Source organism: Ordospora pajunii, assembly GCF_021821965.1.
Source record: "Ordospora pajunii strain FI-F-10 chromosome Unknown Cg_07, whole genome shotgun sequence".
Classification (NCBI taxonomy): Eukaryota; Fungi; Microsporidia; family Ordosporidae; genus Ordospora; species Ordospora pajunii.
In genome coordinates this window covers 22,023-47,741 of record NW_026848126.1, presented here as the reverse complement: position 1 = coordinate 47,741, position 25,719 = coordinate 22,023, and the positions used below count along the sequence as shown (strand labels likewise).

Here is a 25,719-nt window from a genome sequence, read left to right as displayed (position 1 = left end):
GGTTGATTTCTAGAGTTTATTTTTACGTATTTTGCTAATTCTTTGAAGCATTAAAATTTTTATGTATTTTATGTTTTGCTTCAGTATGATTTTTTCATCATCACAACGTTTTTTCTGATACTTGTCAATGTCCTTGCATTCCGAGAAGAGTTTCTTCAACTTTTTTATCTTTTGATTCAATATATAATCGCTCATCCATGTAATTTTGAATATTAACGACTTTAAACCTGTCTCAAAGCTTTGGTGTGCGTATTGGTACTTCCATGCTGCTTTTGCATATTCCTCACTGCTATCCGAATGCTGCTTTTTAAATGCTATGTTATAATCCCTGAGTATAATTTCTTTGAGATTGCAATTGGCATTGGTGACGTCGAAGTCTCGCTGATACATCATTATATAGACATAAAGAAACACACATATCTCAATCTCAGGTATATGAATTGTTTTAGTGTAGTCTGATGCATAGAAGAATACTTTAAACTTGCTTATAAGGTCTGTAGTGATATCCAACAGAATAATTTTGCATATTCTTTCAAAGTAACCAAACATCATCTCGTAGTCTCTTCTTAGATCCATTCTGAAGCAGGCCTTGTTTCTTTCAAGCTCTGCGCTTGGAATGCCTGACTCGTTTTTGAACAGCAACAGGTCTTTTTTTATTGCATAGCTTCTCAGTTCTGTGCCTGCCTCGCCGAAGCATCCCAGAACCGTGCTTATGATGTTCAAGCCGAATCCGGATATTTGGAGGCCCATTTTGAATCGCTTTTTTATCTTCAACGCATTCGCTCTTTCCTCTATGCGTTTTTTGTATGGATATGCCTCCATTGCAATGTAGTAGTCCAGGTATAAGTATGTTTGATTTTTTGCCTCGACTTCCATTCTTTTTGAGTAGTATGTCAGCGCTCTGAGTATTGGCATTGTAATGTACGACTTATCGAGCTTCTTTTCGTTTTTTTCTGCTATGAAGTTGAGAAAGATATCGAAGTACTTTGACGACTTGATGCCCAAGTATGCCCTGATGTCTTCGAACATATAGTATAAAAGCAGCAGGCTTGTGTAGTCTGTGCCGTATGTGCTTTTGATGATTGAAACAGGATCCATAATATCCCTTTTTGTCTTTTCAGCAATGGTTTGGGCAAATTCGTTTCCAATCTCTATCTTGTTCTCTAGGATGTGCCCTTCTGGGCATACATATGTGGTGTCCGTCAAAGTGAGCTCCAAGCCACATGCATTACAGACCAGCATGGGAATACTGCTAAGCGGATTTTTATGTTTGCATGCTTAGCAACCCATGGGTGGCAGAGAAGGAAAAATCAAGGGAGGATCGTTCAAGACCATGAATCTTGATTGCAGACTGTTGCGCAACATTTTCCATGAGAATCCCACACCTATACAGAGAAAGACGATACCAATGATTCTTGAGAAGCGAAGCTTGATGGGGATAGGAAGAACAGGAAGTGGAAAGACGCTGTGCTATTTGATTCCTGCAATACAAAGAGCTATTGATAGAGAAAAGACACTTGTAGTGGTTCCTACAAAAGAGCTGGTAGAGCAAGTAAGCAAGGCAATGAAGAAGTTGACAAGAGGAATGAAGGAGGTGGAGCAGATGATTGAGATAAACACGCCTGGCGCAATCGAAGATGCAAATGTCAGTATGCTTGTTGTAGATGAAATAGATAGGATTCTTGAAGAGCCGAATCTGAGGAAGGTGTTCATGGAGCTGAATGAAAATCTGATGTGCCAGAAGGCTTTTTTCAGTGCAACGCTTCCAAGCCATGCACTGGACATAAAGATAGTCGAGATTGAGATGAAGATCAATGACACTGTCAAACACATGTTTTTTTATGTATCTAGTGAGAGTAAAGAGGGAGCATTGCTGCATATTCTAGACAAGTTCAAAAAGACAGTGGTGTTTGTTTCAACGAAGTATGGGGTTGAGCTGCTTCTTGAGATCCTGAACAACAATGGATTTGAGTCTCGAGGGATATATTCGTCTATGGATGATGAAGCAAGGGCAATTAACTTCCGGAGGTTCAATGCATCACGATCTGGTGTTCTTGTTGTTACTGATGTGGCAGCAAGGGGATTGGACATTCCTCTGCTTGATACTGTTGTGAACTATGACCTGTGTGATGAAAAAACATTTTTACACAGGGTTGGACGTGTCCGAGGACTTGGGGTACAGTACAGCTTTGTCACATACACGGACATTTTCCACTTTTTTAACATACAGGAGACGTATCTTCCGAACGTAGAGATAGGTACGATTCCGCAAGAGTACCTTGACAAATATAGTCTTGACGGGTTTGAAGATCTCAGGGCGTCAGCAGCCAAAGGATATCAGAAGTGTCTTGAGTTTCGCAGGAAAGTAAGTGTTCCTGTGGAGTACAAGGACAAGATTATGCAGTTCAAGACACATTCGGTCTTTGAGCGCAAAGAGATGCTTGTAGATCAGTTGAAAAAGATGTATGGGGAAAAGACGAAAGAGAGGAGTGAGAATAAGACAGTGGAAAGCAAGGAATATAGAGATCAGACATTTATTCCATATGGAAGGAAGGACACAAGAATACATATGTCTGCATTTGGAGTTGCCAAAGATGATTACATTATTGAGAGGAAAGAGAAGTATTCATTTTCAATGGCAAAGAAAAGATTCAGGCAGGCAAAGCAAGAAAAATAAACTAAGTTAGTTATTATTTTATGTATTGTATTCAGGTACTATTTATGCTCAATTAGTAATTATGTTGTATTTTGATTCACAGATACTTGCATCCTCAATATGAATCAGCAGACTATTTGTTGCTATGCATAACAAAAACATGCAATATGTGTCTCCACAGGAATACTCTTATTTGCATGCTTTGTGAATTCACATGCCAATATAAACTGACTGTTGAGATACCACAGAAACCCTTTAATTTGGGAGGCTTCATAGTTCAATGGTAGAACGTCGGTCTACGGAACCGAAGGTTGGGGGTTCGAGCCCCCCTGAAGTCGCTTGCATGTTTTGCGTTTGCAGCTATTCTTTAGTTTGCTTGCTTGCTCCATGACTCTCATCGATGCACATCTCCTGTACCTATTCTTTACTTCTTCATTAAGACTATTCCACATCACTGAAAACATAACTGCATTCTCCTCTGCCGATGCCTGCATGTCTCCGCATATATCAAACACTTCTTCCAGATAACACATGTATCCGGTAGTCTTCCAATTCTTAAACTTTCCGCTCCTAAATGCTTCTATTACCTCTTCGTCGTCGCACAGCTTGCATTCATTGTAATTATTTGCCTTTAGATTATTCCTGCGCATATCCGCCTTGTATTTTACTGCATAAACACTTTGCTCGTCATTCGACATCTCTTTCCATCTATTAGCAACCAAATGTGCCGCCTCAATCACACTCATACTTCCGACTCCATGCTTCATCATGTACTCCTTGAAAAAGGTAGAATACGGTGTTGTAGAACTCTTGTTCATACGAAGCACAGTCCTTGAATGCGCCTGGTTGCATTTCTTCATCCCAAGGGTTCCTCTTTCACTTCAAAAACATCCTCCCGTCTCAAATACTCAATCATAATAGAACCGCTTTAATAAAGATCACTCCCCAACTACTCCTGCCTTCATATTCTTCTCGTCGGCAATCTTCTTGTAAACATCCTTCTCCTCTGTGCTCAATTCCTTCCATCTCTTTGCAACAGCAGATGTCGTCTCAGTCATCGAAAACCCAGGATTCTCCTCAGATATCGTCTTTCGTATCTCCTTGAAAAACTCATTGTACCCCGTCACCTTCTTCGTTCCTTTCTTTTTCTTCTTTCCTGCTGCCGCTTCTGCTTCCTTCACCTTCTCAAGATACTCCTGATACTGCTCACTCTTCTTATACTCATTCATCGCCACATAGTACTGCTCCCTCTCCTTGTTCGAAATGTCGTTGTACTCGTTCCTCTGCTCTTCACTCAGATTCTTCCACATCTCAGATATAATCTTTCCTTGCTCTGCTACCGGCTGCTTCCTCAGCTCCTCATTCTTGTTCCTCTGCTCCTGTCCAAAAATAAAATACCCCGACATCGGCTTCTTTGGCGCATTCAGATCCTTACATTTCTTCTGCATCCCTGTCTGACATCTTGAGCTCTTACTCTTACTGGCTACCATTGCAAATATGGGTGCAGAAATCATTCATAAAATTTTATTCCAAGTCACATTCTCATCATGCATCGCAAACTATATCAATCGTCCGCTCCATATCCCCACGCTACTACACTCCTCCATGAACACATTGCAATACTTTCCCCTCTCACAAACTCCTCATTCTTCAGCTACATCTTACAATATTCTTACTTTCTAAAAGCTAATTTTTAATAATAAATACTGTCCAAAACAGGCAAGCTTACAAAATGTCATTCTCGGGCTGCAGCATTTCCAGAATAATCTCAAGAAGCATCTTCACCTCCTTGCTCATCGCATGAGTAAGCATATACTCCCCTATGGCCTTTACAGCCTTGTCTCCCCCCTCCTCAATTGCTTTGCACAGCTTCTCTTCATCGCCACCCACTTCCGTATCTGCTGGCACGCCCTCAATCACCTGGCAAAGAAACGCACAAAACAGATACATGCTCTCCCTGACTCCAGTATATATCCTTGATGCCTCCCCATATCTCTTAAGCTCTATACAAATCTCTGCAACATCTTTCATCGCCTTTATTCGATGATACTTCCATCCACTTCCACTGTAGCATTCCACCACTTTATTCAAGTAAACATATGCTTCTTCAAACTCATTCTCACTCTTCAGCAGGCCCGCGGCCCTCTGGAAACATATTGCCGCCAAACTCTCTCTTCCGCACTGCTTCGAATACTCCCCTGATCGTTTGTATGCATCCACAGACTTGCGCTTGTTTGTCTCCTCGCATATCTCTCCTATCTTCTCATATGCTTGAGATGCTAAGTATCTACTGTACTCTCCATCACCCATCTCATATGTCTTTGCTGCTTCCTCATAATACTCAACTTTCTTCCCTACATCGTCCTCAGAATTCCCCAGCTCCATAAATATCTCTGCCGATGCATCGTAGTCAGGATAATACAATAAGCTCAACGGAAAGCTTCTCTTCTTCCTCAGCCTCTCAGCTTCCTTCAGCCTTCTTTCCTTCAAATCCACATCCATGGGCATCAACATATCTTTTTTTAAATCACACATATGCCGCGCTATGCATATCTTTGCAGCATACATGCAATCGCTTCGCATTGATCACATCTCTCGCATTTTATTCACTAAATATCGTCGTCTATTCTGTCTCTTGCTCGCTCATTGCATCCTGCACAAGCGGTTTTCTGCTAATGTTGTATATAATTATTCCTGCAATACTCACAATCAGTCCTGCATAGTTCAAGCTGCTCAACACAATGTCTTTTCGCAGAATCGCATACATCACAATCATCAGCTCCTTGGCTATCCCGGCAATGCTCAGAAACACAACACTCGTCTCAGAGACAAGTGAAAACTCCGCACAAAGCAGCGTAAATGATAGAATCCCACACAGCAAGATATATCCAAAGTTCTTCAATGCTGCATCCAACGTGTTGAAAAACCTTGAGTTTGCCATCTCTGACAGCCCCTCTGCATACAGCGAAATCATTAGCAGCAGAAAAGATATCGGCAGGCATAGGTCCCTCATCGTCACAAAAATGCCCTCCTGCCTCACCGTTCTGATCCTGATCATGTATTGCACAAATGCCCAGCGGAAGCCAGCCATGAATGATGCAAGCGATATTGTCCAAAACCCAACAATATCGAAGCTTGTGTTCTTTATCGATGTCAGGAAAACACCCACTCCGATCGTAAACACAGTCAGGAAAAACGTTATTGACGGCTTTTCAATTCCAAATGCAAATCCAAAGAGAAGAATAAACACCGGCGACGATGACTTCACCATTGTGTAAAATGCCAGTGTTGTGAATCGTAGTGAAATGGAAGACAGCCCAATGTCTGTTGCGCCTGCTATTGCACATGGAAACGATCCAAAGTAGCTTGGCTTTGGCGCCTTTTCCTTCTGCAGCTTCAGCACAGCAGATGCTCCCAAGAAGTGGATAAGGTTCTGTGCAGAAGCCTTAAACAGCGGAAACCTGAAGTTGTATGTCTTTCTGGAAAGCAGGAACGATGTCAAGTATCCCAGGCTGAGCGACAGCACGTAATACATAAGAACTAGCCAGAGCACCCTGAATCTGCCCATCGATCTTGTTTTTGTGCTCGATGTGCAGTTTTTGTGTTTGTTTGTGTTTCAAGAGTTATGCACCTGCTGATTGGACCGGCAGAAATGTATAAATATATTTTTTGCCTGCCACCCCACCTCTCAAGCCAATCGGCTTTGATCAAGTGTAGTATCTGTTCTTGCCAGTGTAAGAGCTGGCAGTATCCGCCAAGGATACATGTTTTGAATTTTTGGAGTGTGCCTAGGGGCGATGGGGGTCAGGCGCTTGCGCATGAGCTCTTGAGTTTCTGAAGCATCTGCCATCGATTGGAAGCAATTGATCTTGGCGCTTTTTTGTGTGTCTGTATATTTACGTCTTATGCGCGATGTATGTGCGCTGCTATGCGCCAGCAGTGGCTACACCATCTGTAAGTGAGGTTGGTTACTTGGATGCATGAGCCAAGCCGGTCATTTGGTGTGTTATGATCGACCCCAGTGCATGAAGTATGCAGAGGTTATTATAGGGCCACCAGGAAGTGGGAAATCAACATATGTGGCAAGTAAAAAGGATATGCTTTCGCACAGAAGCCCGTTTACTGTGAATCTTGATCCTGGAAACACCAACGATGCGGGCTTTGACTACAGCATATGCACAGTGTGTTCGTCAGAGGCATATCAGCATAGATATGAAGTAGGCCCGAACATGTCGACGAAGGCAATTCTTGAAGAATTTGGATCTGGGTTTGAAGAGTTTTTCAGAGAAAACATCGATGGCACAGACCATTACGTTTTATTTGACTTTCCTGGGCAGATTGAGTTTTTTATATCGAGTGAGATTCCAAATACAATAATCAAGCATCTTAAAAGCAATGGATACTCGGTGGTGGTGGTGAGTCTTATTGATCTCGTTTTTTTCTCGAACGAAACTTCCCGCATATCTTCGTATTTGATTTCGGCGCTCTGCCTTGGACTTCTTGAGGCTGCCCAAGTGAATGTGATCAGTAAGTGCGATAACTGGAATAAGATCGGAATGGACTGTGCATTAAGAGACATAGCAGATCTGTGCTGCCTGGATGGTGAGCAAGGAAAAGCACTGTTCTATAAAGAAGCAGCCATGTTTGCGCAGAATCAAGGAATACTTCCATATGAGATCTTGGACTATGAGAATCCATTGTCCACACTAGCATTACAAGTATCAATTGACATAGCAAGCGGAATGTTTTTTGACGATGACTACTTTGCAGCAGAAAAGATCCTGAAAATTCCCTCTAGAGACGAGGTGTTTTCTGTGTATGAATGCAATTAGAGGACAATGATGCTGGGCACATGAGCTGTTAAGCCTCAATGAAATAAATTGCTTGCTTATATCATTTGTTGAGCACACAACCCTTCTCTGAAGCTACGGAGCAGGAATGATTTCTATGCTCCGCCATTCGGAGATACACAAGACTTCCTAAGGAAACATGTGCTTTTTTGTTCACTGTGCCACAATGGAAGCACATTTTTATGTAAAGTTTGATAGGTTTGCACCGATGTCCCATGTGTTTTATAAGAATGCAGGCAGATATACTATTTGTCCACACACAATAAAGAAGAAGATTGGCAGATAGGAAAATAAAGGCATAGCAGAGGAATTTGGCATGCTGAGTACAGATGCAGATCAATGTGAGACAAAGAATCAATCTGGTGCTACAAATAGAGCAGCCGCTGCATTAGAAGAGGGCACCGAAGGAGATATGGTCTGCAAGATCTGCTATTCATTGACTAATCCAGTCAATATGAAGGACGACCTGATATCACCATGCGACTGTAGGGGCAGCATAGGGCTTGTTCATGAAATGTGCCTGAAGATGTGGAGATATCGTGGGAAGAGAGTAAAAAATATAAGGACATGCGAGCAATGCTGCTCGTTGTATAGAATGGATGGCGAAGTGATGCCTCGTGCATCAGCTGTGTTTTTTATTGCTCTGAGTTTGTTTATTGCTTCGTATTTTATATCCACTGTTGTGCTAAGGTCGTTTATGAACACAGCGATTATAACGATACGCGAGTTATTCTACATGGATAGGCATGGGCTCGGCAATCAAGTTAGAAAGAATCTTGAAGATGCGTTTTCCCAAAGGCAGCCGACTGTGCACGATCTTGCCGGTGAAAGAACACTGATGTATATTTTTGTCGTTGTTGTTGTCTACCAGATAGCATCGCGAACGAGCTTTCTGTCGATATTCAACTATATGTTTACGTTTTGGAGGCTGAGCCAGTTTAGCTTTGTAATTGACAGGATCTTGTTCTTTGCTGTATCGGGATACTACATAAAGAAAGTATACAACGAGATTTACCATAGAATAGATACCTGGCTGTTTTTCTTGCTGAATGCCAGGTGAAAAGCTTTCATCGAAATGCAACGGTTGGTTGATCAAGGTACACATAAATTAAATGCAATTGTATACAATGAATACATATGCATAGCAATTTGTCTGGGGATGCATAGCAACAGTTTGATCCACACAATGGTCTGCTTTGTGGTTAATGCGTACTTCATAGCGTTGCCATTTGGCACGCTGCTTCTTTATGCAATTGCAAATGAAACTACAAGGCATGGATACATAGCAGGCGGGATGTCAAAGAATTACTTCAAGTACTTCTATCTATATGGTGTGATGTTGTCTGCTATCTTACCTATTCAGAACATGTACAGAGTTCATCTATACAGACGACTATTTGAGACTGTAGTGTTCAAGTATTCGCCTAAGAGCAGAATGAGACCTATACATTTTGTTCATGGAATGGCCTACTACACATGTATGTGCTTACATATGCATGGGAAGGCAATAGTGCACACAAAAGTGTTTATGCTGCTGAATATCGCACACTTTGCAGCTCATTACTGTGTTTTCATCAGAAAGCAGTATATTTATTCGCATTATGTGCTTGAGTTGATGATACATATGCATCTATGGATGGAAATAAGAAGCATGCAGCTTTTTTTCAACTTGCTGTATGCTGGTGTATTTGTGGGAGTGTCGATTGCCAACAGAGAAGCACTGAAGCATAGAAAGCATGCACTCGGTAAAGGGAAGGAGTGGCCGTAATTCAAAAGCTGTGCCCAGCATCATATTATGGCGTGAATGCATCCCTTTAATGGACTTTGAATGCCTTGATGCAAAGCTTAAGGATAGGCACGGCCTTGAAGTAGGACTTTTGTCCACTGAAGAGTATAAGGAAATGGTCAAGCCGGTGTATGACTATATTCGGCAGAATCATCCATATGTAACGGTGTTTCTATTGAATGGAGATGGAATACTGTGCCCTTTAAAGATAGAGGCGTTTGAGATGTTTGTTCTTTTGGGCGTATGCTGCACATTCCACCCGTTCAGTGACTTTATAAGTGTGTCTCAGTCGCTCTCTGCTGAGGAAATGCATATGATTGAGAAGGACAAGCGAAAAAAGGTCTATGACTCGAGATATACTAAATGCATAAATACAGATGGAAAGGATGGCATGCTGGTAATCTCAAACAATCAGATGTTTTTTGACTACTATTCATATAGATATGGGGCAGAGTCATTTCATGGGCTAGAGGTAAAAGACAGAATGCAGTATTTGTCATCAAAGTGCAATAAAGGAGAACGAATACTGAGCTTTGGCATAATTGCAATTGTGTTTACATCAAGTGTTTATCATGACTTGGCGAGAGACATACGAAGTGCATTGGCCTCAAGAGGAAAGAATGCGTACCTTCTTTTTCTTCGAGATGTTTCATATGAACGACTGATATCTGTAGATGGAGTGGAGTGTATTGTGCTTGTTGACTGTCCATTCTTCGAGTATTGTGGGCCAGAGATCCACGTTCCTGTAGTTACTCCCTTTGAGGTACAATATGCATTGTCTGGAGAGTGGAGGGACTTTGACAAGAATTTGTTTTGCCATCAAGATTTAGCACATGGCGGCCCTTCAACCAGCAAATATATGCCATGCAGTGGTAGAGCACTTGAAAGAATTGATATAACCGGAAAGGCATTGCTGAGGTTGAAAGATCAGAATGTTCCTTTTTCATATGAGCGTGAGGATGACAAGAGTGTGCACATGGGGCAGAGTGGAATTGCAGGGCATTATAATGAAGAAGGGCAATGAGCGAAGCTGATAACTTCCATAATAGGATGGATTTGTTCAAGGTTTTGAGCATCTGCACAAGAAAGGGCATGGATGTAAGAAAGATAAACGAGATTAAGCATGCGCTTTTTTTTGCCATAACTGTGTGCATCTTGCTGTATACTGTGATGATTTTGTTTGATTATGCGGTACTTAATGCAAGGAAGAGAATATTCGAAGAGAACCTTGGTAGATACCGGGGCTTTCAAGAGGCTGGCAGGGCAGAGCCTTCGTTCTGGATGTTTGATTACTTTCGCTATGTCTGGAGGTTTGTAAGATGCCTAATATTTAAAGGCCTGGCTGATGATCTGCCATACAAGAATGCAAAAGAAAAGTTATATTTTCTCGAGGAGATGCTGTATGATCTTAAGATGATAATCATATCTGCAAAGCTAGCAGAGAAAACCTACTTTCCGGCAGGGAATGCAATTAATCAGTTGCTTGGAATGAATCTTTCAGAACTCCATCAAGACGATGCTGTTGAGCATAATATGGTTTACAAAAGATTTATTGCATTGATACCGGAAGGATTTGAGAATGTACAGCTCGAACTGCGGGTTTTTGGAAATGAGAAGAAAATGAGCCTGCATACGCATGTGGTGCTTGTAATGATGCAATACTTGCATCAGAAGTAATGCAATCCTACGAATAATCAATAATATTCTTCATTTGAATCTCCTGTGTTAGTGAAAGGAATGAGATATCATATCTTGGATTTAATCGAAGACTTTGATGAGCTAGGCGCATGTACATTTGTCAAAGATGCTTTTTTCAAAATACTATCCTTGCTACCGCTGTTCCTATGCTTACTGGGTGTTTGCATGGACATAAGGCGTTTGAATGCAAAGACAGCTATGACTATGGTAATAGACGATGCTATTCCAGATAGCAGAAGTAAATAAAAGCTATTATTGAAGTTTTTCTTGTTTCCGAGATACATGTATGAGTTTGAAAGAATTAGATCGTATGCATCTTTCTTGTTCTTAAGGATGTTATATGCCTCGGTCACAATGGCAATGGCATCCTCTCTTTTGTTGATTTCAGGCAAAGGAACCTTACTTCTCATTATTTTTTGGTATTGCTTCTTAATCGTGTTGAAATCTGATGCCTCAGACACTCCTAAAACCTCATAAAACGTACTGTACGGTGTGCTGTCGTGCAGCTTTCGGATCGAGATGATCACACTGCCTAGGTCATCATGAGAAAACGCAGCCATCACTGAAGCAACCACAAAAAGAATGCATTTCATCAGGGTGTAAACAAAATGAACGAATTCTGTCGACGCCCCAAATATTTAGATGAGTTCTCAGGGTAATGATGGGAATGCCGAATACTTAGATATATTTAAGAGTCTGGTTGAGGATATTGGAGAGTGCGCTCTTTCCATACAGCTCACCAACTTTGAAGACGTCAATCTGTTGTATGAGACAACAGGAAGATGCTCGTTGAGCCTTGCCTATGTAGAAACTCACAACGAAAAGACCTGGCCAAAGGATATTGAGTACGATGGGAAGAAGTATATATTCATGCGGTCCATCAGTGACGATTCGCAGACGTCGTTAATCTTCATCAGTGTTAGTGTTGACTCTGACGAAATAGGGCGCAAAAGAGGAATGCTGCTTACACAATTCTGTGGAATCCTCAAGTTGATCATTACATTTGACTACCAAAACGTCAATAATGCAACAGCAAAGATATTTAAGGTTCTTGAGAGCTATACCTCTGAGGAGTAGATGTATTGATTGGCGATTTGAGTAGACAATTGGCGCATGGGTGATACTAATAATAAACACCAATTCGCTTTATGATGTGTTAAACTCATCCGTACTATTATGCAGCATTAGGCTATTATTACATGCTTTATTGATTCTGCCTTACATTTATCATACTGCTGCACTGTGGCCTTCCATCAAATGACTTTTTTTATGTTTAACGATGTTATGTTCAGGTGATTTCCATTTACTTTCCACAGCGAACATTTTTCAAGTACTAGGATGCTCCCGACCTTGAGCTCAAACTCTTTGGAGTCTGCAAGCGTGCAAGATCCAGATATAGATCCATCCTGATCTGTTATTTCAATAGAGACGACATCCTTTCCGAATCTATCCAGTTTCTTGATAATGCCTGCAAACTCGCACTCAACCTTGTAGGCTTTGCTATTCTTTATGCTACGGATGTCCGTGGATATGTTGTGTTCGATTTTCAGCTGTTCCAGCAATTCAAAGTCAAGTTTGATGATTTGCAGTGCTGAATGCGTTTGTGAAGAGGTAAGGTCATGCTCGTCGCCTGTACTTGTATGCACATTGCCTATAGGGCACGGAATATCTTTGGATTCGCAGTCTTCTTCGCAAATCGTGTTTGCGTGCTCTTGGAATGGATTGCAAACGGCATTTCCTACTTCTTCATGATTCAAGCTCGAATCATCACTTTCGTCTGCACTCTCCACCTGTGTACCTCTTATCTGAGAAAGCAAGTCGTCCATGCATGGGATAGAGCACATAGAGAAGTTGTACAAGACTTTACGAACAGAATTTAATGCTTTTGCAGTAAAGACTGGTCAAAGACAAAGAGACCCATTCCATCATCTCCACACCTGATGCAATTGACCCACATGTCATTGAGCTCTGAGATCGATTTTACTTGTTCTGCAACGAACTCATCGAGGAATTGTGTGATTGCTGCATCACCGATTTTCGAGGCTATGCTGTATATTGTCTCTATGTTATCAAGGACGCTTTCTTCAAATTCCTTGGATGCCTTGAGCACATTGCTTGCGGTGCCATACTTCTTTATGTCAGGAGCCTCCATTGCACGGAAGCTGATCTTTAGCTGCCTCATGTTCATGAACCTGATTATCTTTTGTGCATGCTCATTTTCTTCAAGAAGGGACTTTTTGAAAAAGGAAGCAAGTCCTTGCAAGCAGACTGAAGGATCGTCAAAATGGGCAGCGCATGCAGAGTAAAAGTAGAATGCATTGTACTCGAGCATTAGCTGGGAAGACAGCAGCAGTGCAGCTTCTTCTCTCCACTCACCCGAATTCTGTTGTGCATCCTTGTCCATGAAGAATGATCGCTGCAAGCTATTTATTGCATTTGCGATTGAGCATTGCTGAGTATCCAATGCATGCTGTGGGTACAGCAAATAGGAGAGAAAGGAGAACAGTCAAATTATAATTGGACGGCATCCCTATGAAGCAAAGATACACATTTCTTGACATCCGTGCGACGGTGAATGAGCTGAAGCCAAGGCTGATTGGCAAGTACATACAGAACTTCTACAGTACATCACAGAGGATCATATACATAAAGTTTAGCAACAAGGATGTTCTTCTAGCCGAGCCAGGAGTAAGGATGCATCTTACAGAGGGGCACGACATGGACATTTCACACTTTTGTAAGATTCTGCGCAAGAGAGCGCGTAGAGAAAAGGTTGTTGATATCTATCAGTGCGGATTTGATAGGATTGTGATCTTTGAGCTGAGCAAGCAGAAGATTGTGTTTGAGTTTTTTTCTGGGGGGAACGTGCTGATAGTTCAGGATAACAAGATAGTGGAAGTGTTTAGGATGGTGAAGGACCTGGATGTTGTTAAGGGGTCTGAGTATGTGTTCAATAATGTAGAATTTGATTTTGGAATTGAAATGTTTGTTGCAAACGAGATAAGCGACTTTCTACCTGTTGAAGAGCCGTTGGTGAAGGAGGTGCTGGGAGGGCTGAGCAGCAAGCTGGGCACTGACGTGATGGGAATGAGAAAATCGATGATGAATGGTGTGCCGATTAAGAAAGAAAGCAGAGATGCGTTTGAGGAATACATGAACGAGTTTAAGAAGAGGATTGAGGAGATTGGTGGATATGGAGGAGTGGTGATGGCGAAGGGAAAGCTGCTGAGTTTGTTTCCGTTTAAGGTAGAGGGGGCGAGAGAGTTTGGAACGTTCAATGATGCGGCGGAGTTTTTTTTCATGGACAGGAAGAAGTTCGGAAAGGGAGACAAGGTGTCGAAGGTAGACAAAGTACGAGCAAGGCAAGAAGCATATATGGAGGAGATGAAAAAGGAATCTGAGGAGTATGTAGCGAAAGCTCATGCTCTTGAGTCGAACGAGGGCCTTGTGCAAAGAATTCTGGACATTTTCCGGGTAGTGAGGGAGTCGAAGATGAAGTGGAATGATTTTGATAGGTTTCGAGAGAAGGAAAACAAGAAGCAGAACGAGGTGTCGAAGGCGATACTTCAATGTGATTTTAAGTCCCATAGGTGTTTAATAAGTGTGGATGGTAAGGAAGTTGATGTTGACTTCAATGAGTCTTTGTTTTGCAATGTTAATGAGCTATTTAAAAAGGCAAAGAAGCTGAATGAGAAGATTGAGAAGACAAGAAGCAATCTTGAGGATGTGCTGAAGAAGATAGCGCCGAAGACGGAGACAAAGAGGATAGCAAGGCAGACATATTGGTTTGAGAAGTTTCATTTTTTCTTCTCATCTGAGGGAGCTGTTGTGATAGGAGGGAAGAACTCTCAGCAGAACGAGATTCTTGTGAAGAAGTATCTTTGCGATGATGATTTGTACTTCCATAGTGATGTACATGGATGCTCAAGTGTTATTGTAAAGAAGGAGAGCGAGGCCACGATCAGGGAAGCAGCTGCAATGACGCTGTGCATGTCGAGCTGTTGGACGAACGGAGTAGTGTCGCAGATATGGTATGTGTATGGAAATCAGGTCAGCAAGACACCACCATCTGGAGAGTACTTGCCCAAAGGATCGTTTGCAATAAAGGGAAAGAAAAACTATGTTGAGTGGCACAGGCTGGAGTATGGAGTGGGGATAGTATTCCGGGCTTTTGAGGATATTGAGGAGCAGGTAAGTGAAATGAAGGTTGGCGATGCTGAAGGAGGAGAAGAAAGGTATAAGTTTATGAATGATCCTGGAGATCTGGAGATAATGCATGCGATTCCTGTTTGTGGGCCTTGGTGTGTGATTTCGAAGTACAAGTATAAGTTGAAGCTTGTGCCTGGAGGAGAAAAGAAAGGCAAGCTTGTGCAAGAGATAATGAAAAGGTTTGCAAGGGATGCAGGAGAAAGCAAGGAAGAAATGTTTGTGAAGGCGATTTCTACGGAGGAGTATATGAATGTTCTTCCCGTAAGCATTAGGATAGGAAAGTGATGATGATTAAAAGTATAAAAAGAAGTGTTTTTGATGCCCTTGAAAGCAGAAGAAGGGATTTGGTTGATTCTGAGGTCCTTTAATGGCTTTTATATGAATACCGAGACGAAAACATCTGTATCTGTATGGGATACAGACACCTGTTTCTTGGGACATTTTTAAGTAATTTAGTTGTATAAATTTTTACGGGGTTAGGAGGCTGCGAGGATGGAAGGGAACGGAATAAGAGAGAGATGCACTGAGAAGATGAGAGGGCCGTGCAAGGTGGATAAGAATGCAAATGATAGGCTGGTTGGAAGATGGATGGAGAGGCTGATGGGAGGAGAGAACATTCGTGTGGAAGCTGACGAAGCAAGCAGAGTTGCTAAGAATGTAACGGGGAATGAGGAAGTGGGCAGTGTGGAGGAGAGGAAAGAGCGTATTAGGCAATTTGGAGAAACAAGGCTACAGGGTGTTTCTGGGGTGAATCAGAGTGAGCACCTTTATCTGCCAAGAAGCCTTAGGAAGTTATCGAGGATATTCCGTGTTTTAGAGACTATTGAAAGGTTCAATGCAGACAGGGGGCTTACAACGATATTTATTAAATCGCAGAGGTGTATTGAGAAGCTTGTGAAGCAGAATGTAGGGCTTGATGATGTTGAAAGGATGTACTTTGTTGCACCCGAGCTATTTAAGTTCAAGAAGATAAGTGTGCATCATGAAGGGAAGGAGGTTGACACGTTTGTTATTTATCTGAGTGGAGGAAGTGGAAGGTTTGATGAGTGCCTGATTGAATATGCGAAGCGGATGCATGCGAGATTTATTGAGAGCAGAGGGTATCTGTGGAGCGGGAGTAGATATCATCCTGAGTATGATATTGAGGAACGAGATGTTGAGAGAATGAAGATATTTGAGGATGATATGGAAAGTCCAATAGGAAAGGAAGCAGTGAGCAATCGAGAGATGGAGTATGTTCCAGTGAAGCAGAGCAGTGAGATTAAAGAGAAGGGGAAAAGCAGAGCATTAACGATACTTGAGAGGATAAAAGAAAAGGAAAGATTGAGGAGAGAGGAGTTTATGAGCAAATCGAAGGAAGAGGAGGATAACAGGATGATTAGTAAGAGGATCCTACTGTTGTTTAAATCTGAGAGCAAAAGAGCGATTGCAGCAGATAAGGTTATTGGGATGCTGAATATATTTGATGGGATGAATGTGATTAAAAGGATTATGAAATGGGATGGAACATTGTTTTATATGAAGACAATGAATGGAAGAATATATATTGTACTGTATGAAAGCAAAGAATAAATCTGAAGAAATAGTTGAAGTGTGCTGCAAGCTCAAGGCTTTTGGCGAGTGTGCAGCATGCAGCATGCAAAGCTTTAGATTGAGGCAAGAGTTATAAAAAGATAAGCAGAGTAGGTAGTAGATGGTTTGAGTGTATTGAATAAATTGTTAAACTGGAGGAGATATTTTGATACGAATGGAATCCTTATGGGATTGTCGCCCGAGGAGATAATGCATATGGCGCATGGAGAGATGGTCGAGGTTGAGCCAACAACAACGATTCCGTCGCTTGATCTTGTAGAGCGAAGATATCCGGAGTGCTCGCCCTTGGAGATAGCAAAGTATCCGTTTTATGTTGCTTTGCTGCTGAAGAAGCAGAATATGTGCAGGATCAGGCTCCCGATGTACTTGCAGATGGAAAGTTTGCAACAGATACTTGCGGAGGAGAAAGAGACGATCAATGAGTATTCGTATGTGCCAGCACATTTTTTTTCACTGGCGCATGTGCTTCTAAAAAACTGCTACAACACTGAGGATGTGGAGGCAAGCAAAGCAATGGTTGAGAAGATCAAGGAGATAAGGCTTGGAAAGACATTACAAGGAATTAAGTGTTTAGATGGGAGTGCATTGAACTTGAACAACATAACGATTCTTGAATTCAATGAAGTCAAGGAATTGATCCTGAATGCAATCAGCATAGGCAAAAAGATAGTGAACGGCTATGATGGATGATGTGTGTACTTAAAGCATATTCTGAGGATTATAGGCTAATTGATGGTTGGGTATGAGATTAGTGCTGAGATAAGCATTGATTATGAGGTTACTGAGTGTGAAATGCATTTGAAACGGTGTTTTGTATGTATAGGATTGTTTGTGTATGATGAAACAAGAAGCAGAAGATGTATATATTGACAAGCATGTGAGTTTAGGATGCGGTTTCTAAAGTATCTGAAGAGGAATATGCATATGCCCTACAGATACAACTATCTTGACTATGAGTACCTAAGGAGCATATTACGAAGAGAAGTGTTTGCTGCAGAAGACGGAAGGGAGTTTGAGGATGAGTTTGAGGCGAACATCCGAAGGGTGTTTGGATTTGTTGACTCGAAGCATTTAGAGCTTTCTAGAAAGCTACAAGTACTTGAGAAGAAGGCCGGCGATGCTTCGAGAAGAGGAACAAAGGAAATAACCGAAGAGATGCACCGGTTTGCCGAGTTCATAAGGATAAACACAATAGGATTTAAGAGGTTGCTTAGAAGGCACGACAAGTGCACGGACAAAAAGATGTTTGCATCATACAGAGCATTTCTGCGTGGGAAGCGTACTTCTGTTAAGGATCTCGATGCACTGATATACAAGGTAAGCAAAATTTCGCTGAAGAATAAAGAGTTAAAGATAAAGAAGAATGAAAGCGGCAGTGCATTTATCCGAAGAACAGACAAGTATTGGGTTCACAAGGAAAATGTAGTTCCATTGAAGTTCTACATTACACAGCATCTTCCTATTTATGTATTCGATGGAAAGAACGAAGGCAGCCCATACAGCTTATGGAACAAGGAGACACATGATGCATGTGTGTCATCTGTATACTTTGATAACACAACATTTGATCTGTATCAGGAAAGGCTACAGAAGCTTCATCATTCAGAAGCGATTAGAATACGATGGTACACATCCAGGGATCCTGAAGTTGTGTTTATAGAAAGGAAGAAGCATGAGGATGGATGGACAGGAGAGACCAGCAAGAAGTTGAGGTTCATGATTAGTGAGGGGCATGTGCTTGATTTTATCAATGGCAAAGACGTATGGGAGAATGTGCAGAAACTGAACGAGGGTGAGGATGTAAGGGCACTTTATGAGGAGATCCAATCCTCGATTGTTAAGAAGAAGCTTAGGCCTGTGGTTAGGACGTTTTATAGGAGAAATGCATTTCAGCTTCCAACGGACTCAAGTGTTAGGATAAGCCTGGATAGCGATCTCTGCATGATAAAGGAGTGCATTGATGCTGATATTGCAGATCCTTCATTTCCTATAAGGAGATGGAAGAGAAGCGACGTGAACTGCGAATTTCCATTCCGAGGAGTTCCCAGGGATGAGATTGTTCGTTTTCCCCATGCAATACTGGAGGTAAAAACACAAAACTTCGATGATACAAAGCCAGATTGGATTGAGGAACTCATAAATGGCCCGTTGGTTGAGCATGTTCACAAATTCTCGAAGTATCTGCATGGATGTGCCGTTCTCTATCCATTTATCCAAGACATTCCGTATTGGTTACCGCAGGTTAATGTTGATATCAGAAAAGATCCGTTCCATCCGGATGGCACCAGGAAGTCTTTTGAAAATGCCGTTCTTGTAGACATTCCTGCAGAAAGCGATCCAAGCAACAGTGACAGGCTGAGCCCAATAGATGTGCATGGTAAGAGAATATCGATTCCTGTTCGTGTGGAGCCAAAGGTATTCTTTGCAAATGAGAGAACCTTTTTATCTTGGGTTCAATTTGCGATCTTTCTCGGAGGAATAGGCAGTGCTCTGCTTGGGCTTGGAGATGAGAATGCCAGTGTGTTTGGATTGATCCTGATAGTCGTTGCGATAATATTCTCGTTTTATTCTCTATACTTATATTTGTGGAGGGCAAACATGATAAGGAAAAGAGACCCTGGGCCATACGACGATATATACGGGCCTGCTGTTCTTGTGTGTGTGTTTCTTGTTGCAATGGCGCTCTCTGTCTTCTTCAAATTTCCACTAAAAAGGTTCTGATAAAATAAACCAATCAATTTATTTACTTATGCTTTACCTGAGCTTGCTGTATGCATGATGGCTGTAAGGGGGAAGAAATAATACACTCAATCGTTGCTTTTAGCTTCAGTCTTTCTGGTGGGAATTTGAGAGCATAGAAAGCCACTCGAAAGTCAATCTTTCTTCTGCTTTAATGTTTTCCAATGCTTCTTTCAGCTTTTTGTTATATGATATCACATGCATAATGCTGTCTTCATACTTCTTGAGCTTCTCTTCGAGTTTTTTGTTCATTTCTTCTCTCTTTTCCATCTGAGTAGGGATACTCTAAACTATAAAAGCAATAGCTCATCAATTGCTAATCGCACACAATTGCATTTATTTGCTTTCCATTATCTATTTGCAAGTCTTTGATAGTATGAGCATCGTTTACCATCATGCATCCTTCTGAAATACTCTTCAAGAAATACACATATTTTTCTTGTGTCGTCTTTACTATACTCCACATACTTTTCGTAATACACAACTGCCTCCATATACTTCTTCTCGTTCTTGTATACATCTCCAATGTACAAATATCCATCGGCATCTTCAAGCTCTATCACATTCTTAAAGGCTGCAATGGCCTCCTCTGCCCTTTTCAAGCTCGCATAGCACTGCCCTAATGCAGTCCACACAATTGGATCTGTGCTCTTGCACTCCAGCGCCTTCTTGATGAAAAAAAGAGCATACTCATGCATATTCATTGTTATATATGCCTGCCCTGCACTATACCATGCGCGGTAATCGGTGGAGCATAGCCTAAGTGCTGTGTTGTACGAGCTTATTGCACACTCCATCTTTTTCATCTCCAAATACTCATGCCCAATAAGAGTGTGCAAAATCGAAGAGCATGGATTGAGGCGCACGCCAAGCCGGAAATATTCAATTGCCTTTTCGTGATTGCTTTTCATCGAATAGTAGTTTGCTATGCAACACATGGTTTCAGATCGATACTTGTTTATCTTAAGTGCACTTTCTGCAAGAGCAATCACCTTAACGTCATTCTTGATGTATAATGCATTCGAATACAGATCAACATAATCCAGATCATAATATAGTGTGTTTTTTGTTATCTCTTCAAAAACTTCAATGCATCCCGAAAAGTCCTTTTGATGATAGAGAACGGCGCCTGCCAAGTTTGGATGCTTCATGTTGACATTGACGCATATTCTCCCAAGACTTGCCTGATTTCTTTTGCATCCACGGCCCTCCCCAGCAATTGGCCGTGCTGTCTTCTTGATCATCTTCGTACAGAATAGATGCATAAAGAAAAAGTCACTCAATCCCTCAGATATGTTTACAGAGTCAACAATATCTGGTGTGATCAGCTCAGCAAGTTCCAAATATGCATCCCAAAACCAAGGATTAATCGAAACTGCCTGCACCAACACATCAACATCCTTTTTTACTTTCCCTTCTATGTATAGCAGAAATTCATCCCTTTCTGCACCAATCCAGTGCACATTCACCTTCTTGTTCAGGTGGATGGCCAGATTTATGTTTCTTATGAAATTTATGCGGCGGGAGCAGCATTCACAGAACACAACTTCTTCTAAATGACGCTTGCTGGCCCTACACAGCAGAAACGTGTATGCCTTGCGATACTCTTTAATGTTTTGGTATGTCAAGGACAGGTACTCTTTTGGCTCAAGCTTCACATCAATTTCTTCCGACACAAGCCCAACCTTTGACAGAAAATCAACTGTTCGATGCAGGTTACGTGTAAAGAACTCAGATATCATTAGGGTAGTGCCCAAAATTTTCACATGGCGATTTAAATGAGGCAATGCATGGCATCCCAATAGGATGGATTTTGAAAAGTTGCGTATAAGCAAGAAGGAGGTGATCAATATTGTGTTTGTAGGGCATGTTGATGCAGGGAAATCAACCATTTGTGGGCAGATTCTTGTAAACATGGGGCTGATCGACCACAGAACGCTTGAAAAGTACAGAGAAATGGCAAAGGATCAGAACAGAGAGAGTTGGTATTTGAGCTGGTGCCTGGACACAAATCCGGAAGAGAGGGAGCGCGGAAAGACCACAGAGGTGGGAACCGCAACTTTTGAGCTTCCCAAGCGAAGAATAAACATCCTGGATGCGCCAGGACACAAGCAGTTTGTTTTTGAAATGATAAATGCAGCAAACCGTGCAGATGTTGGGATCCTTGTTGTGTCCGCACGCATAAATGAGTTTGAAGCAGGCTTTGAGAAGGGAGGGCAGACAAGAGAGCACATACTGCTCCTGAAGGCAGGGAGTGTGCAAAGATTGATTGTGCTTGTCAATAAGATGGATGACCCGAGTGTTGATTGGAGCAAGCAACGATTTGATGAAATAAGGGAAAAAGTTAGCGGATTTGTAAAAAAGATGTTTGCAGTGCCAGTATTTATTCCCGTGAGCGGATTCACAGGGGAGTATATCAAGGACAAGGGCCGATGCCCATGGTATGAAGGCGAGTCTTTTATTTGCGAGCTTGAGAAGATAAGCATTCCTAGGAAAGATGATGCGCCTCTTGCAATTACAATAACACAGAAGATAAAGCTGATGGGCTCGGTATACGTGCATGGAAAGATAGAGTGTGGAAGGGTTGCTCCGAACATGGCGGTTAAGGTTCTTCCACAGAATGCAATGAATCATGTAATGTGCATCCTAGACGATGAGGATGTGGAGATTAATGAGGGATTGTCTGGGGATATCGTTCGGCTCAAGCTGAGGGACGATACCGATGATTTGTCGGTTGGAGGCAAGATAGTTGATCCTAGTAACAGCGATTACAAAGTATCTCAAGAGTTTACATGTGGACTAAACCTGATTGATGGAGAAGCGGTTATTAGTTCTGGATACAACTGCATTATCCATATAGGAGTAGTGGCTATGCCATGCAAAGTCAAGGAAATACGGGACATGAAGAACAGCAGGATTAGATTTTGCAAGCATGGAGATAAGGTCCTTGCAAAGATAGCTCTTGAGTCACCAATATGTATCTTTAATTGCAATAAGGAGGATGACGAAAGAAGACAGAGGTTTGCATTAAGATTGGAAAGCAAAACAATTGCGCTTGGAGTCATACGAGTAATAAAGTAATGAGGTATAAATTTACCGTTGAGTAAGCATATGCTTTTCAAATAATTGGGTAGAAATTGACTGAAAGATTCAAGTTAAAGCTTCCTTTTAATTCTGAGCAAGACTCGCAGCCCTGTTTGGATTGAACCCGTACCTAATCTTTCTTCCCTTAGTTGATCTGACCCTGACTATCTTGGCATGGCAAGCACAAGAAATACAGAACTGTGACTTGTATCCGATTCTCGGGACCTCAAACACATCGTATATTGTGGCAAGTTTTAAGTCGTCAAATGATGCCTGCTCAATCAATGACTGGATCCTGAATCTCTTGACTGCCTTGTCCTTGGGCGTGATTCGTCCACACTTGTCGCAATGAATCGTGCTTACTCTTCCCCGGTTCTTCTTCGATCGTCCATGGTTTCTTCTCTTAACAGTCTAGAAATTACAATGCTTCTTCATCACCTACCATTATCAAGGGCAATTTTTTCAATGCAATGAATTGCGTTCAAGAATGTGAAATGCATATGCAGCAGCAAAGTGAATGCACGAGGCTGCGATTAGGATATGCATACGAGCATTCAAGCTTTTAATTGATTCGCCAGACACGTTATTTGTTTGCAATTTGATTGTATTTAATGCGATTGAGCATGCCGTCGACTTATCAGCACCCCAAACAATAGCAATCGAAACCTGAATGAGCTTTCAAGAGTATATCTCCGCAATAAAAAGACACTTCTTGACCCAGAAACTTCATGGATTTTACAAGCCAACATCAAAAGGCAAGCACATACTTCTGTTTTTGTTTGTTGGAGCACTGAACATTGTATTTGGAAGCATATCGACGATTGTATACAGCAACTTATTTGAAGTGAGCATACCTTATGCACAAGACATGGATATCAAAGCATACCTGCCGAGCGGCAAGGTCTATCTCTTCCTAGAAGTACATGATTTTTACCAAACAAATCTAAGATATAGCAAAAGTATAAGCCATGACCAGCTCAAGGGAGAGCGACCAAAGAATCTCAAGGCAACCGAGCCTTTGTCTTACGAAGGAGAAAGGGTGATCTACCCGGCAGGGATTCTTCCAAACAGCTTTCCACAGGACAGCTTTGAGATAGTGGGGGCAGAGGTAGAAACCGAGGAAATTTCATGGAAATCCGAGAAAGACTCGATAAAGCAGTCGGGATATACGCGCGACGAGGTTGCTGCACCACCAGCATGGCCAGAATACAAAGAGATCCCTGATCTTCATCTCAACGAGAGATTTGTAAACTGGATTTACATATCTCCATTTCCGAGTTTTAGGAAGCTCTGGGGCACTGCATATCTCAACGAGGACGGAGATTACACATTGAGAATCACATCCAGCTTTCCATATGGAAAAAAATACCTTACGATTGCACAATCGTCAGCTATTGGCACAAAGAACTATTTTGTATCTGTTGGAATGATTTTTATTGGATTAATAATGATTTTGGCCTCTCTGCTCATGTACAGATCATTCCTGCAAGACGAGCCAGACGATATAATAAATTAGATCTGCTTTAGTATTGCAAAGCATTGATCATGCAATGAACATTGTATGCTGATTCGATTAAATAAACATGTCTTTGTAAGATACCATAAAGTCTCCAATAACATATACTTTTGAATGGTCTGAGACCTTGGATTTGTAGAATTCGTATAGTGCTCTGTACTCAGAATATGTGACTCCGTTCCGGACGTACACTACGATAAAGTCCTTTGGATTTTCTGTACTCCTTACAACAGAAAGATATCTATCATTAAGCCTGTCTGCCCACCAATGGCGAACAAGTCTTTTAACAGCAGGCTGGTATCCAAGCTTCGCATCAACATCATCGTCGAAACGGTAGCTATATGGCATAAATGCTTGCATGCTTGGCGGGTATTTCTTCAAAAAGCATTCTATTCCATCTACAAGATCCGGATAATTCTTTGCCTCTTTCTGCAAGTCCTTTCCATTCTTGAGTGCATAAATGGCAAGAAGCTTGCTTCTTTCAACACTAGAAACATCTGTTCTCAAAAGATAGTTGGCTATTTCATTCTTATCTATGGCTTTTCCCCTCAGAATATCCATCTCCATCTCGCTAGGCTCTTTCAATCTCAGGCTTGCTTTCAATATGTATGCATGCAATGCAAGATGTGCTTCTATCTGCCGTGATATCCTTGTATTTTCTTCAAGATCATCAAATATCAGACTCTGGAGCCTTCGCTTCTTGACCTCCGCCCTCTTAACAAGCCCCTTTATCATCTCAGACACCTCGTTTATGTCCTTAAACTTGCACTCGTTGAAAAAGTCATCCTCGGCCACCAGGTATGCCTTCTTTCCAACCTTCGCGACCCCATCTTCATACTTCACATGGTCATGCAGCAACGACTGGTATCTCCACTCATACACTAGCGGAGTGTACATATCGAATCCTCGGTCTAGTATAATCACTGTTCCTCCATGCTCGTAGTTATATCCAGACAGCTTTTCAGTGAGCTGCTCTGCATCCTCAAAAAGGCCTCTGCATCCATTCTGCACCAACACTGTTGGAATTTTCTTCATATTCATTACAAATGCAAACAGTCCATCAACAGCTCTTCTTCTGCACTGTCTGCCCTCATATGATTCCGACCCGCGCCTAAACAGCGTGTACAGAAACTCGTCCTGCCGGAAAAAGTCGATGTATATCTCATGTACCTCACTAACAACACAGTGGATGTCGCTTGTAGCCAGCACTTCAAGCATCAAAGAGTCGATTTGATTCGTAAACAGCACTATATACCGTTCATAGTATGGGTCAGAAACCTCCTCAACAAGCCATTTGATGCTTTCTGGGCGTATCACTGCCATGCATGTTATTCCCTGAATCCTTTCTCTTTTCCTGTTCATTATGCTGTCAAACAAAAAGTAGTCATTTTCAAGAAACCTGGAATGAGGTATTATATTGCTCATCATTCCCTTTGTTTCCTCGTCAAACAAAAGCGCTTTGACTCCTTCTCCCATCTGCAGAATACCATCTATCTTCTCCTTAAGCAGAGTGTCCATGTTTCCGATAAATGCGCATCCAGATTTATTAGGTGTTTCACATTCATGACTCATCCCAAAACGAATGCAT

The 25,719-nt window shown here is 41.7% G+C and overlaps 23 protein-coding genes and 1 non-coding gene across 24 annotated transcripts; 14 read left to right on the top strand and 10 right to left on the bottom strand.

Moving 5' to 3' along the window:
• Positions 1-9: 9 nt before the first annotated feature.
• HK407_07g11990 (uncharacterized protein) lies at positions 10-1,242 on the bottom strand (the record flags this gene model as incomplete). Its single annotated transcript, XM_060421167.1, has 1 exon — positions 10-1,242. One exon carries the CDS (start codon positions 1,240-1,242, stop codon positions 10-12), a length of 1,233 nt encoding a protein of 410 aa, XP_060276663.1.
• A 46-nt stretch (positions 1,243-1,288) lies between these two features.
• On the top strand, positions 1,289-2,677 carry HK407_07g11980 (DEAD/DEAH box helicase; the record flags this gene model as incomplete). The annotated part of the gene is made up of 1 exon (XM_060421166.1): positions 1,289-2,677. The coding sequence occupies one exon, from the start codon at positions 1,289-1,291 to the stop codon at positions 2,675-2,677; it is 1,389 nt and encodes a 462-aa protein (XP_060276662.1).
• A 245-nt stretch (positions 2,678-2,922) lies between these two features.
• On the top strand, positions 2,923-2,994 carry HK407_07g11970. Its single transcript has one exon. It is a non-coding gene; the product is annotated as a tRNA-Arg (tRNA).
• Positions 2,995-3,594: 600 nt separating this feature from the next.
• HK407_07g11960 (putative HMG domain-containing protein) lies at positions 3,595-4,146 on the bottom strand (the record flags this gene model as incomplete). The annotated part of the gene is made up of 1 exon (XM_060421165.1): positions 3,595-4,146. One exon carries the CDS (start codon positions 4,144-4,146, stop codon positions 3,595-3,597), a length of 552 nt encoding a protein of 183 aa, XP_060276661.1.
• A 235-nt stretch (positions 4,147-4,381) lies between these two features.
• Positions 4,382-5,239, bottom strand: HK407_07g11950 (uncharacterized protein; the record flags this gene model as incomplete). Its single annotated transcript, XM_060421164.1, has 1 exon — positions 4,382-5,239. One exon carries the CDS (start codon positions 5,237-5,239, stop codon positions 4,382-4,384), a length of 858 nt encoding a protein of 285 aa, XP_060276660.1.
• A 40-nt stretch (positions 5,240-5,279) lies between these two features.
• Positions 5,280-6,224, bottom strand: HK407_07g11940 (putative triose-phosphate transporter protein; the record flags this gene model as incomplete). Its single annotated transcript, XM_060421163.1, has 1 exon — positions 5,280-6,224. The coding sequence occupies one exon, from the start codon at positions 6,222-6,224 to the stop codon at positions 5,280-5,282; it is 945 nt and encodes a 314-aa protein (XP_060276659.1).
• A 457-nt stretch (positions 6,225-6,681) lies between these two features.
• Positions 6,682-7,488, top strand: HK407_07g11930 (putative ATP binding protein; the record flags this gene model as incomplete). Its single annotated transcript, XM_060421162.1, has 1 exon — positions 6,682-7,488. The coding sequence occupies one exon, from the start codon at positions 6,682-6,684 to the stop codon at positions 7,486-7,488; it is 807 nt and encodes a 268-aa protein (XP_060276658.1).
• Positions 7,489-7,822: 334 nt separating this feature from the next.
• On the top strand, positions 7,823-8,566 carry HK407_07g11920 (putative RING-variant domain-containing protein; the record flags this gene model as incomplete). The annotated part of the gene is made up of 1 exon (XM_060421161.1): positions 7,823-8,566. The coding sequence occupies one exon, from the start codon at positions 7,823-7,825 to the stop codon at positions 8,564-8,566; it is 744 nt and encodes a 247-aa protein (XP_060276657.1).
• Positions 8,567-8,581: 15 nt separating this feature from the next.
• HK407_07g11910 (uncharacterized protein) lies at positions 8,582-9,274 on the top strand (the record flags this gene model as incomplete). The annotated part of the gene is made up of 1 exon (XM_060421160.1): positions 8,582-9,274. The coding sequence occupies one exon, from the start codon at positions 8,582-8,584 to the stop codon at positions 9,272-9,274; it is 693 nt and encodes a 230-aa protein (XP_060276656.1).
• A 49-nt stretch (positions 9,275-9,323) lies between these two features.
• HK407_07g11900 (putative diphthamide synthesis protein) lies at positions 9,324-10,316 on the top strand (the record flags this gene model as incomplete). Its single annotated transcript, XM_060421159.1, has 1 exon — positions 9,324-10,316. The coding sequence occupies one exon, from the start codon at positions 9,324-9,326 to the stop codon at positions 10,314-10,316; it is 993 nt and encodes a 330-aa protein (XP_060276655.1).
• Positions 10,317-10,384: 68 nt separating this feature from the next.
• HK407_07g11890 (uncharacterized protein) lies at positions 10,385-10,969 on the top strand (the record flags this gene model as incomplete). The annotated part of the gene is made up of 1 exon (XM_060421158.1): positions 10,385-10,969. The coding sequence occupies one exon, from the start codon at positions 10,385-10,387 to the stop codon at positions 10,967-10,969; it is 585 nt and encodes a 194-aa protein (XP_060276654.1).
• Positions 10,970-11,037: 68 nt separating this feature from the next.
• Positions 11,038-11,583, bottom strand: HK407_07g11880 (uncharacterized protein; the record flags this gene model as incomplete). The annotated part of the gene is made up of 1 exon (XM_060421157.1): positions 11,038-11,583. The coding sequence occupies one exon, from the start codon at positions 11,581-11,583 to the stop codon at positions 11,038-11,040; it is 546 nt and encodes a 181-aa protein (XP_060276653.1).
• Positions 11,584-11,632: 49 nt separating this feature from the next.
• HK407_07g11870 (uncharacterized protein) lies at positions 11,633-12,067 on the top strand (the record flags this gene model as incomplete). The annotated part of the gene is made up of 1 exon (XM_060421156.1): positions 11,633-12,067. One exon carries the CDS (start codon positions 11,633-11,635, stop codon positions 12,065-12,067), a length of 435 nt encoding a protein of 144 aa, XP_060276652.1.
• Positions 12,068-12,243: 176 nt separating this feature from the next.
• HK407_07g11860 (uncharacterized protein) lies at positions 12,244-12,816 on the bottom strand (the record flags this gene model as incomplete). Its single annotated transcript, XM_060421155.1, has 1 exon — positions 12,244-12,816. One exon carries the CDS (start codon positions 12,814-12,816, stop codon positions 12,244-12,246), a length of 573 nt encoding a protein of 190 aa, XP_060276651.1.
• Positions 12,817-12,866: 50 nt separating this feature from the next.
• Positions 12,867-13,322, bottom strand: HK407_07g11850 (ferritin-like protein; the record flags this gene model as incomplete). The annotated part of the gene is made up of 1 exon (XM_060421154.1): positions 12,867-13,322. The coding sequence occupies one exon, from the start codon at positions 13,320-13,322 to the stop codon at positions 12,867-12,869; it is 456 nt and encodes a 151-aa protein (XP_060276650.1).
• Positions 13,323-13,522: 200 nt separating this feature from the next.
• Positions 13,523-15,484, top strand: HK407_07g11840 (fibronectin-binding protein; the record flags this gene model as incomplete). The annotated part of the gene is made up of 1 exon (XM_060421153.1): positions 13,523-15,484. The coding sequence occupies one exon, from the start codon at positions 13,523-13,525 to the stop codon at positions 15,482-15,484; it is 1,962 nt and encodes a 653-aa protein (XP_060276649.1).
• Positions 15,485-15,691: 207 nt separating this feature from the next.
• On the top strand, positions 15,692-16,771 carry HK407_07g11830 (uncharacterized protein; the record flags this gene model as incomplete). The annotated part of the gene is made up of 1 exon (XM_060421152.1): positions 15,692-16,771. The coding sequence occupies one exon, from the start codon at positions 15,692-15,694 to the stop codon at positions 16,769-16,771; it is 1,080 nt and encodes a 359-aa protein (XP_060276648.1).
• A 210-nt stretch (positions 16,772-16,981) lies between these two features.
• HK407_07g11820 (GINS complex protein) lies at positions 16,982-17,482 on the top strand (the record flags this gene model as incomplete). The annotated part of the gene is made up of 1 exon (XM_060421151.1): positions 16,982-17,482. The coding sequence occupies one exon, from the start codon at positions 16,982-16,984 to the stop codon at positions 17,480-17,482; it is 501 nt and encodes a 166-aa protein (XP_060276647.1).
• A 198-nt stretch (positions 17,483-17,680) lies between these two features.
• On the top strand, positions 17,681-19,513 carry HK407_07g11810 (vacuolar transport chaperone; the record flags this gene model as incomplete). Its single annotated transcript, XM_060421150.1, has 1 exon — positions 17,681-19,513. One exon carries the CDS (start codon positions 17,681-17,683, stop codon positions 19,511-19,513), a length of 1,833 nt encoding a protein of 610 aa, XP_060276646.1.
• A 105-nt stretch (positions 19,514-19,618) lies between these two features.
• Positions 19,619-19,801, bottom strand: HK407_07g11800 (uncharacterized protein; the record flags this gene model as incomplete). Its single annotated transcript, XM_060421149.1, has 1 exon — positions 19,619-19,801. One exon carries the CDS (start codon positions 19,799-19,801, stop codon positions 19,619-19,621), a length of 183 nt encoding a protein of 60 aa, XP_060276645.1.
• Positions 19,802-19,881: 80 nt separating this feature from the next.
• HK407_07g11790 (uncharacterized protein) lies at positions 19,882-21,273 on the bottom strand (the record flags this gene model as incomplete). The annotated part of the gene is made up of 1 exon (XM_060421148.1): positions 19,882-21,273. One exon carries the CDS (start codon positions 21,271-21,273, stop codon positions 19,882-19,884), a length of 1,392 nt encoding a protein of 463 aa, XP_060276644.1.
• A 64-nt stretch (positions 21,274-21,337) lies between these two features.
• HK407_07g11780 (elongation factor Tu) lies at positions 21,338-22,612 on the top strand (the record flags this gene model as incomplete). Its single annotated transcript, XM_060421147.1, has 1 exon — positions 21,338-22,612. One exon carries the CDS (start codon positions 21,338-21,340, stop codon positions 22,610-22,612), a length of 1,275 nt encoding a protein of 424 aa, XP_060276643.1.
• Positions 22,613-23,285: 673 nt separating this feature from the next.
• On the top strand, positions 23,286-24,131 carry HK407_07g11770 (LEM3/CDC50 protein; the record flags this gene model as incomplete). The annotated part of the gene is made up of 1 exon (XM_060421146.1): positions 23,286-24,131. One exon carries the CDS (start codon positions 23,286-23,288, stop codon positions 24,129-24,131), a length of 846 nt encoding a protein of 281 aa, XP_060276642.1.
• Positions 24,132-24,188: 57 nt separating this feature from the next.
• HK407_07g11760 (sec1 protein) lies at positions 24,189-25,703 on the bottom strand (the record flags this gene model as incomplete). The annotated part of the gene is made up of 1 exon (XM_060421145.1): positions 24,189-25,703. One exon carries the CDS (start codon positions 25,701-25,703, stop codon positions 24,189-24,191), a length of 1,515 nt encoding a protein of 504 aa, XP_060276641.1.
• Between the last annotated feature and the right edge of the window lie 16 nt (positions 25,704-25,719).